Raw genomic sequence first — 10913 nt, 5'->3', positions numbered from 1 at the left:
AAAGTGCTGGGATTACAGGCATGAGCCACCAAGCCTGGCCCCTAACATCATTTTTTTGTAGAGTCTCGCTCTGTCGCCCAGGCTGGAATGCAGTGGGGTGATCTTGGCTCACTGCAAGCTCCATCTCCCGGGTTCACACCATTCTCCTGCCTCAGCCTCCTGAGTAGCTGGGACTACAGGCGCCCACCACCATGCCCGGCTAATTTTTTTGTATTTTTAGTAGAGATGAGGTTTCACCGTGTTAGCCAGGATGGTCTCAATCTCCTGACCTCATGATCCGCCCTCCTCGGCCTCCCGAAGGGCTGGGATTACAGGTGTGAGCCACTGCGCCCGGCTGCCTAACACCTTTTTTTAAAGGTCACTTAAAACACCCTCTTCTTTTACATTACAGTCATTTAAGCGTGCTTCCTACTAGAATATATTCAGACTTCTTAAGATATTAGCTACCTATAGGCCGGGCGTGGTGGCTCACGCCTGTAATCCCAGCAATTTGGGAGGCCGAGGCGGGTGGATCACGAGGTCCGAAGATCGAGACCATCCTGGCTAACATGGTGAAACCCCTCTACTAAAAATACAAAAAATTAGCCGGGCGTGGTGGTGGGTGCCTGTAGTCCCAGCTACTCGGGAGGCTGAGGCAGGAGAATGGCGTCAACCAGAGAGGTGGAGCTTGCAGTGAGCTGAGATCACGCCACTGCACTCCAGCCTGGGCGACAGAGCGAGACTCTGTCTCAAAAAAAAATAAAAAAGGTAGGCCGGGTGCGGTGGCTCACATCTGTAATCCCAGCGCTTTGGGAGGCCGAGGCAGGTGGATCACGAGGTCAGGAGATCGAGACCATCCTGGCTAACACCGTGAAACCCCGTCTCTACTAAATATACAAAAAATTAGCCGGGCGTGGTGGTGGGCGCCTGTAGTCCCAGCTATTCGGGAGGCTGAGGCAGAAGAATGGCGTGAATCAGGGAGGCGGAGCTTGCAGTGAGCCAAGATCGCGCCACTGCACTCCAGCCTGGGTGACAGAGCAAGACTCAGTTTCAAAAAAAAAAAAAAAAGTATTAGCTACCTATCTTTCCTTCAGCATGGTGCTGGTACTGAATATTCTCAATATTTACAATTTGGTCTCCCCCAAAAGAGAAGAAAAACAAGGGTTTTAAAAGAACCAAAGAAAAGACAAGGAATAACATTCTATTGTAAGAAAAAATATTTTTAAAAATGAGAAATATTGGGAAATTAAAACTCAGGATGGGTAAACTTTCGTATAAATACGCACTGGGGGGATGTGAAGGAAAAGGAAGGACCAGTTCCTCAATCAATCATATTTGTCCGTTGTACCACAATAAAGAGACAATACCATCTTCAAAGAAATTAGCTTTTATTTGAGACTACTTTTCCCCACATGTATCTAAGAATTCTATGCTATATGATAACCTGCTTATCCACTGTCCCAATACCAAAATTTCTAACAGCAAATTATACAACTGTTCTAGGTAATAAATAAGGGTTGTCCTTCACTGATTAAGGGAATAAACTTCAATAAATTTAACAACAACAAAAAAATCACACTTTAGTTTTTAAGTTTTAACAGATGTATTTCAAATACAGCATGTTTTACAGGAGTTCACAAGCTTTTCATCTCTAAAAAAAAACTTTCAACTACCTGACTGTTTCATTCCACCCCAGACAAACCTGACATGACTGAACTACTTCATGTGTTACTTTCCCGAAAATAAAGTTAAAAAAAAAAAAGGAGCTCATGATAAATGCAGATCTCTAATATAGTATCTAACACAAAAGCAGCTTTAAAAAGACAGTTTCTTTCCTTATTTGATTAGCTAGAAGTTTATCTAGGTAAAAGCAAAAAAAAAAAAATTTACAAAGCATAACATTGGCGTTTTTATACTCAAGATGTTTAACTGCTCAAAATGACAACAATTACATCTTCAAGAGTATATAAAAGGGGTGGAAAACAGCAACACAATTGACAAAAGTGTAGATGCTAAATAAACGAGTTTTTTTCTTAAGGAGTAGGAACAATCCAAAGCTTGGGGAAATCTCAGAATTAAAAAAAAAAAAAAAAAAGAGGAAAAAAAAGTCCTTAATTGCAACCATTCCGTTATCAATAGCGTCCTAAAAGAGAAAAAGCAAAAAAAAAAAAAGTTAACAATTATAGTTTAATTTACCTCATATTTTTCCAACTATTAACTGCCACCTTCCACCTTATACTCTAATATTCTAAAGTAAGCCATTAATTAGAAATGAGGTTTTTAAGGCTACAAAAGCAAAGTTCACATACTTGGGCTGTAGGAACGAGATCTTGATCGTGATCTATATCGACTATAATAAGGAGAAGGTGATCGTCTTCTGTAAGAAATGAAAGATTACTTAGCATACTATATAATCACTCCACTGAGGCAGATGAAAATAAAAATTTCTCATCATTCAAAATAATAATGTACCTAAGGTGATAACTACTTAAGTTCTCTTTGTGCCAATGAGACCAGAAAAGTATACAGCACAACAAAATACTGGCATATACAGACTGCTAACTTCTGTTCCCAAAGCATCATATATGATCTATTTTAAAAATCAAGTTTTTATTCATATGTATCCAACATAAAAGTGCCAAGTAACACTACTATCATCTAATTTAGAACAGAAAGCTCAAGTTAAAACATTACCTGTACCGGTAATCATAGTCTTCATATCTGTCATACCCACGATCATATCCTCTATCATAGTAAGAATCTCGACGTCTGCCACCACCTCCACCTCCACCGCCGCCGCCGCCTCCACCACCACCACCACTACTGCAGAAAAATGTAAAAATTCTGCATTAGTGTGAATGACTATTTTCCAGGACACTTTAATACAAATTGAATGGCTTAAAAAAGAGAAAAGTGAGAAAGAACATCCCTTTCATGAGAAATTGCCTCCGTATCTCATTTTACTGACTCCCATGGTATTCTGGTTTGCCTTATTCACTACATACATAACCAAGAAGGGCTTCACAAAACTCTCAAAACTATTAACTGCTTTTCTACTAATGCACTGCCCAAATCAAAATCTTTTCAACAAATTGAAACAATGAAGCACTGTGTTAAGCAGCAGTATAAAAATGCTAAGATGCATTCCTACTGCTAAAAGAGACTGGTAAATAAATAAATAAATGAATAAAGGTGTATCCCTGTGACTAAAAGGCAATAAACAAGAATTTTAAAGTAACTAACTCTGGACACCAAAGAGAATACCGAGGAATGACTATATTCCTTCTTTTATTCCCAAGAAATACCTCCGTGAATACTGCCTTTGGTTGTATATTTTATTTTTATGTTTTGAGATGGAGTCTTGCTCTGTCGCCCAGGCTGGAGTGCAGTGGTGCGATCTCGGCTCACTGCAAGCCCTGCCTCCGGGGTTCACGCCATTCTCCTGCCTCAGCCTCCTGAGTAGCTGGGACTATAGGCGCCCGCCACCACGCCCAGCCAATTTTTTGTACTTTTAGTAGAGACGGGGTTTCACCGTGGTCCCGATCTCCTGATCTCGTGATCCACCTGCCTTGGCCTCCCAAACTGCTGGGATTACAGGTGTAAGCCACTGCGCCCAGCCAATGAACATCGCGAGCCAGCCAGGAGGGTTGTATATTTAAAAACATTATCAAAACCCCTACTTATGTTTTTTTTTCTTTTTTGAGAAAGAGTCTCACTCTGTCGCCCAGGCTCACTGCAACCTCTGCCTCCCAAGTTCAAGTGATTCCTGTGACTCAGCTCCCGAGTAGCTGGGATTACAGGCATATGCCACCACACCTGGCTAATTTTTTATTTTTTTTTAGTAGAAGCAGGGTTTTGCCATGTTGCCCAGGATGGTCTTGAACTCCCAGCCTCAAGTGATCCACCTGCCTCAGCCTCCCAAAGTACTGGGATTACAGGTGTGAGCCACTACGCATCAGGCTGGGGTACAATGGCTCATGCCTGTAATCTCAGCACTTTGGGAAGTCAAGGTGGGTGAATCCCTTGAGCCCAAGTGTTCAAGACCCACCCAGGCAATGTAATAAGACCTCTCTCTCTAAGAGAGCCCTTCTCTCTTTAAAACAAAAAAATTAGCATGGTGGCATGCACATGTAGTCCCAGCTACTTCGGAGGCTGAGGTAGGAGGATTGCTTTGGCCCAGGAAGAAGCTGCAGCGAGCCAAGGCTGCTCACACAAGGTGCTACAAAGGTTCTTTTTATAACCTACACCCAATCTTATTCTTTAGCTTATGAGGCGCAACCTCAGCTCATTGCAAACTCTGCTTCTCAGGCTGAAGCAATCCTCCCACCTCAGCCTCCTGAGTAGCTAGGACTACAGGTGCCTGCTACCACACCCAGCTAATTTTTGTATGTTTTTAGGAGAGATGGGATTTCACCATGTTGTCCAGGCTGGTCACAAACTCCTGGGCTCAAGTGATCCACCCACCTTGACTTCCCAGTGCTGGGATTATAGGTGTTGAGCCACTGTGCCCGGCCTACTGTGGCATCTTTTAATATTTTTAACAAATGCTAAAATCAATAAAATCTGTCTTATACACAGAGACTTCCCCAGGTCACATAAGAACAGAAAGAGGGCCGGGCAGGTTGGCTCACGCCTGTAATTCCAGCACTTTGGGAGGCTGAGGCGGGCAGATCACGAGGTCAGGAGATAGAGACACCATCCTGGCTAACACGGTGAAACCGCATCTCTACTAAAAATACAAAAAATTAGCCAGGCGCGGTGGCGGGCACCTGTAGTCCCAGCTACTTGGGAGGCTGAGGCAGAAGAATGGCGTGAACCTGGGAGATGGAGCTTGCAGTGAGCCGAGATCGCGCCACTGGACTCCAGCCTGGGCGACAGAGCAAGATTCCATCCCACAAAAAAAAAAAAAAAAAAAAAAAAAAAGAAAAGAGAATCAATATTTAAACAGCAAATGATATTTTTCTAGTATTCAATAATTTTTCTGCTTGTACAGTACAAAGAGCTGAGCCAGGTTGAGGGGAAAAAAAAGCCAGGATGTACTTTTGATAGTTTTAATTTATCCTGTTCCTCAAACATATGTGTGTAAAAATAAAAAGACTGGCTGGCCGGGCGCGGTGGCTCATGCCTGTAATCCCAGCACTTTGGGAGGCCAAGGCGGGTGGATCACGAGGTCAGGAGATCGAGACCATCCTGGCTAACACGGTGAAACCCCATCTCTACTAAAAAAAGACTCGCTGAGGCAGCTGGATTGCTTGAGCCCACGAGTTCAAGACCGGCCTGTATAACATAGTGAAATCTTATCTCTAAAACACAAAACAAACAAACAAAAAGAAGGTATTTAACTTTCAACTCTATCCTGCCACGGTGGCTCACACCTACAATCCTACACTTTGGGAGGCCGAGGTGGGCAGATCAGTCCAGAATTCCAAGACCAGCCTGGGCAACAAGGCGAAATCCCACATGGCAAAATACCATCTCTATAAAAAACACAAAAATTAGCTGGGCATGGTGGCAGGTGCCTGTAGTCCCAGCTAATTGGGAGGCTGAGGTGGGAGGACTGCTTGACCCAGGAAGCAGAGGTTGCAGTGAGCTGAGATGGCGCCACAGCAGCCCAGCCTGGGCCACAGAGTGAGAGACCATGTCTCAAGCCCAACCCCCTTGCCAAAATCAATTCTAATTATAGGAAAAAAGTTTCTGAGTAATCAAAATTTTGCACATATTTCTGGTGGATTTCATAGTTTAGCTTAGAAAACTTGAACTCTTACTGAGTTGGTCTGCCCATGTAGATGCCTGGTGTTGGTGTGTGCGCTCTCTTGGTGATAGAATAATCCACCCGAATTCTTCTACCATCCAGCTCCATTCCATTTGCCCTTTCCATAGCCTAGAAAGAACAGGCACAAAAAGTCACGTATAATTCACCAGTCTTGAAGTAATCATTACTTAAAATTAAGCACAAAGTATATGTAATCCAAATACACTCCTGATTGTGAAAATGACAGCAATGTAGCTTGTACAGGGCATTTTACAGACAATTCTAGACCTCAACAATGTCCAGAACACATTTTAATTTACTCAGCAGAAAGAGTAGTTAATAAACTTTCCCAAATAATTTTCCAGTTCTGGTTCAATTCCCATTCCCCACTCCATGAGATCAACAAAGAGTAGTTAACAAACTTTCCTAAATAATTTTCCAGTTCTGGTTCAATTCCCATTCCCCACTCCATGAGATCAACAGGGGAGCGGAGACTGATGTCTTTTCAAGCTAAATTTTTTGTAGGTTGCCCAGGTAGACTGCCATTTCATACTTTTAGTCTCCAGCGATTTCACTTACAAAGACTGACTTCAGAGCATTAAAAAGGGTTTGCTAAGCTTTATACATGTTCTTTTTATAACCTGCTCCCAATCTTATTCTTTAGTTTGCAGTCTAGTATACTGATTAAGACTCAGTGAGCAGCCAAGAAGAAATGATATAAACAGACAAGAACAAATTTATGGTAATGCATTTCAGCCTTTTACTGAGCCTGAACTAATAAAAGTATAATAAACTAATAAAAACTACACAGTTTTTATGTATCCACAAATATTTCTCCATAAGAGTGCCCCATAAACTAAAGGTCATTAAAAAAAAAAAGGGGGTCTCACTCCATTGCCCAGGCTGGCAGTGACAAGATCATAGTTCACTGTGGCTTCAAACTTCTCGGCTTATGCAATCCTCCAGCCTTAGTCTCCTAAGTAGCTAGGACCACAGGTTTGTGCCACCATGCTCGGCTAATTAAAACAAAAATTATTGGTAGAGAAGGGGTCTACAGAGTATTCCATTCAATGGACTGCATTTTATTATTTATTTATGAGACCAAGATTTGCTCTTGTTGCACAGGCTGAAGTGCAATGGCGTGTCCTCAGTTCACTCCAGCCTCTGCCTCCCGGGTTCAAGCTACTCTCCTGCCTCAGCCTCCCAAGTAGCTGGGACTACAGGCATGCGCCACCATGCCCAGCTAATTTTTTGTATTTTTAGTAGAGCTGGGGTTTCACCATGTTGGCCAGGATGGTCTCGATCTCTTGACCTCGTGATCCGCCCGCCTTGGCCTCCCAAAGTGCTGGGATTACAGGCGTAAGCCACCGCACCTAGCCTGCATGCATTTATTTTTGTAGAGACAACATCTCAATATGTTGCCCAGGCTGGTCTCTTAACTCGTGGCCTCAAGTGGCCTTCCCACCTCAGCCTCCCAAATAGCATGAGCCACCTTGCACAGCCTACTTCTTGAAGATAAGAGATGTCTTTCTGGTCTCTTTGAAAAGAACTCCGAGAGTATTATTTGTTTTTGGGACAATTTTTTTTCCTATTCTCTCACACACATATACATATTTGTAGAGACCAAGTCTCCCTATGTTTCCCCAGGCTGGTCTCAAACTCCTGGGCTCAAGTAAATCCTCTTGCCAAAGTGCTGGGATTAGAGGCATGAGCCACCACACCCGGTCCAATTTTTAAAAAGAACTTTACATCACATAAATGTCTGCAAAAGCAAAGCTGCAACAAATTTAACACATCTTCCATTTGAAGTTCCAAAAATCAAAATTCTCTAAGTTGATCTCCCCCCACCCCATCCTAAGCATCCCCCAAAAAAACACACAAAATCTCTAAGTACTTCTTACTAAAACAGGGTGAGGAGCTTATATTATTATCTTCACCATATGCACACTAATAACTTTGACACTTCAGTGAAATTTTCAAAATCAGGGAGAAGCTAGTCAAAAAGGAATACAAATTTTAAAAAGACTTTAAAAATCACTTTAGGCTGGGCGTGATGGCTCACACCTGTACTCCCAGCACTTTGGGAGGCCAAGATGGGCGGATCATGAGGTGTCAAGAGATCAAGACCATCCTGGCCAACATGGTGAAACCCCATCTCTACTAAAAATACAAAAATTAGCTGGGTGTGGTGGCATGCACCTGTAGTCCCAGCTACTCAGGAGGCTGAGGCAGGAGAACTGCTTGAACCCGGGAGGCGGTGGTTGCCGTGAGCTGAGATTGTGCCACTGCCCTCCAGCCTGGCAAAAGAGCAAGACTCCGTCTCAAAAAAAAAAAAAATCACTTTAGCCAAGTGAAGTGGCTCATGCCTGTAATCTTGGCACTTTGGGGAAGCCAAGGAGGGCAGATCACTTGAGGTCCAGAGTTTGAGGCTAGCCTGGGCAATGGGGCAAAACCCCATCTCTACCAAAAAATACAAAAATTAGCCGGGCATGGTGGTGCGCACCTGTTGTCCCAGTTACTTGGGAGGCTAAGGTAGGAGGATCACTTGAGCCTGGGAGGCAGAAGTTGCAGTGAGCTGAGATCGTGCCACCACACTCTAGCCTAGGTGACAGGGCAAACAGCAAGACCTCATCTCCAAAAACAAACAAACAAACAAACAACAACAACAACAAAAAAACAAAAAAATCAAATCACTTCAGATTGCCTGTCCCTAAAAACTGGAGACAGTCTCAGCCATACAGAAGAAACCATACAACATGCCTGTGTTAGCTGAGAATTCAGCCTGGGCAACTGAAAAGAGAAACTGCGATTTAGCTGACAAGCCTAGTCACCCCGCTCCTTAAGTAACATATTGTCACCTAGTGAACTAAAAGGAACTTCTAACCCTGCCACTAAGTAACTGCTTCTGTCTTTAAAGTTGCCAGTTAAGCTTTTTTTTTTTCTTTTTGAGATGAAGTGGAGTCTCACTCTGTTGCCCAGGCTGGAGTGAAGTGGCACAAACTTAGCTCACTGCAACCTCCGCCTCCCAGGTTCAAGCAATTCTCCTGCCTCAGCCTCCCGAGTAGCTTGGGATTACAGGCGCTTGCCACAATGCCCGGCTAATTTTTGTATTTTAGCAGAGATGGGGTTTCACCATGTTGGCCAGGCTGGTCTTGAACTCCTGACCTCAGGTGATCCGCCCGCCTCAGCCTCCCGAAGTGCGGGGATTACAAGGTGCGAGCCACTGTGCCCGGCCTGCCATTTTAGTTTTATCCAGAAGTGGAAGGGGAGAGGTGGAATCAAGAGATAAACATGTTTCACGTTAAAAAATAATAATACAAAAATTACACTGTTCTGGCTTGCATTTTGCAACTTTTACTTCAGCTCAGATATCCTAGTATTTCTAAATTGATAACCTGTATCTCTTGAGAAAAGGAATCTATAAATTACAAATATGTAACAGTAAAAAAAAAAAAAAGTCGAAATACTGACAAATTAAGGCATTAAACTGCCTGTGACATAAATGACTTAAAAACTAAAGTACTAGTTTGTTAGAGTTATCCAGGGTTTCTCAACCTTAGCACTATTGACATTTTGAGCCTGATTCTATGTTATGGGGTGCCAGCTTGTGTACTGTATGGTTATTTAGCAGTGTTCCCGGCTTCTACCCACCAGATGCCAAGAACTTACTGTTTTTGAAAGATAGCCTGACTTGGCCAGGCGCGGTGGCTCACGCCTGAAATCCCAACACCATGGGAGGCTGAGGCGGGTGGATCACGAGGTCAGGAGATTGAGATCATCCTGGCTAACACAGTGAAATCCCGCCTCTACTAAAAATACAAAAAATTAGCTGGACGTGGTGGCGGGTGCCTGTAGTCCCAGCTACTCGGGAGGCTGAGGCAGGAGAATGGCATGAACCCGGGAGGTGGAGCTTGCAGTGAGCCGAGATCACGCCACTGCACTCCAGCCTGGGCAACAGAGCAAGACCCTGTCTCAAAAAAAAAAAAAAAAAAAAAAAAAGAAAAATAGCCTGATTATTAAGGTCTAATAAAACTTCCAGATATATACAAATATATATATTTTAATTTAAAAGATAGAAGGTCTAATAAAACTAAAGGTATTGAGCTTCAAATTCTTTAAAATGTAATTTTCTAAATCAATTACTATCAACTTTTAGTAAAGAGTAAGCAAGCCTAGGCCAGGTATAGTGGCTCATATCAGTAATTCTAGCACCTTGCGAGGCCAAGGCAGGAGGAACAGTTGAGGCCAGGAGTTGTTCCGAGACCAGCCTAAGCAACACAGTAAGACTCCCTGCAAAAACTTAAAGCAAGTCTACCACTTCCTTTATAATACCTAACATGTTAGAATAGCACTATTTCAAATCACTGACATTGATTAGTTCATTGTGTTAGGCAAGTTAAGAATAGCACTAAAAAATTATCAATTCTTCCCATGTACTATTTTTCAATTATTGAACAGACTGATAAATGAACATTTAGAGAATAGAAAAACAAGTTCCTTCCTTGTTATAGACACAAAATTAAACATATCACACCTAAACATCACAGAACTGTTTTTTAAAAGTTAATGTAATCATCTGTTTGGAGCATCATTATGGCTTATTCAAAAGAGAACACTTACACATATACTTTTTCCATTAATTTAAACATATATAGCTCACTTTACACAGCCAGATTTCAATTAGGATATGCCTATAGCAGACAGCATAACCAAAAAAAGTGAAACTGTGGTCACTCCAATTGTTAACACTGAGAGGCAGAGTTTGAATCAGGTCAAAATTAGAAAGGACACAACAGGCCATGTATGATGGCTCATGCCTGTAAACCCAGCATTCTGGGAGGATCACTTGAGGCCAGGAGTTCGAGATCAGCCTGGGCAACATAGTGAGACCTCATCTCTACAACAAAAAATTAGCTGGGCATGGTGGCCCACACTTGTAGTCTCTGCTACTCAGGAGGCTGAGGTAGGAGGACTGCTTGAGCCCAGGAGGTCGAGGCTGCACTCCAGCCTGGGCAACACAGCAAAATCCGCAAGATCCTTTTTGTTTTTTTGAGACAGAGTCTTACTCTGTCACCCAGGCTGGAGTGCAGTGGCGCAATCTCAGCTCACTGTAAGCTCCGCCTCCCGGGTTCGCGCCATTCTCCTACCTCAGCCTCCCGAGTAGCTGGGACTACAAGCGACT

General features: G+C 42.9%; 1 protein-coding gene across 5 annotated transcripts in view; it reads right to left on the bottom strand.

Annotated features, from left to right (window-relative positions):
• Positions 1–1350: 1350 nt before the first annotated feature.
• Positions 1351–10913, bottom strand: part of TRA2A (transformer 2 alpha homolog) — an 82914-nt gene continuing 73351 nt past the window's right edge. For all 5 annotated transcript variants that reach the window (XM_054559387.1, XM_024249826.2, XM_054559388.1 and 2 more), the window contains 4 exons: positions 5745–5860; positions 2674–2802; positions 2289–2356; positions 1351–2122 (listed from right to left, as the gene is read on the bottom strand). In XM_054559387.1, coding sequence (XP_054415362.1) covers positions 2112–2122; positions 2289–2356; positions 2674–2802; positions 5745–5860 — 324 coding nt within the window. In that variant the 3' untranslated portion in view covers positions 1351–2111. The remainder of the gene's footprint in view (positions 2123–2288; positions 2357–2673; positions 2803–5744; positions 5861–10913) is intronic.

The sequence above is a fragment of the Pongo abelii genome, chromosome 6 (assembly GCF_028885655.2).
Source record: "Pongo abelii isolate AG06213 chromosome 6, NHGRI_mPonAbe1-v2.0_pri, whole genome shotgun sequence".
NCBI lineage: Eukaryota > Metazoa > Chordata > Mammalia > Primates > Hominidae > Pongo > Pongo abelii.
The sequence above is the reverse complement of the archived record's forward strand: the minus strand, read 5'-3'. Positions and strand labels throughout refer to the sequence as shown.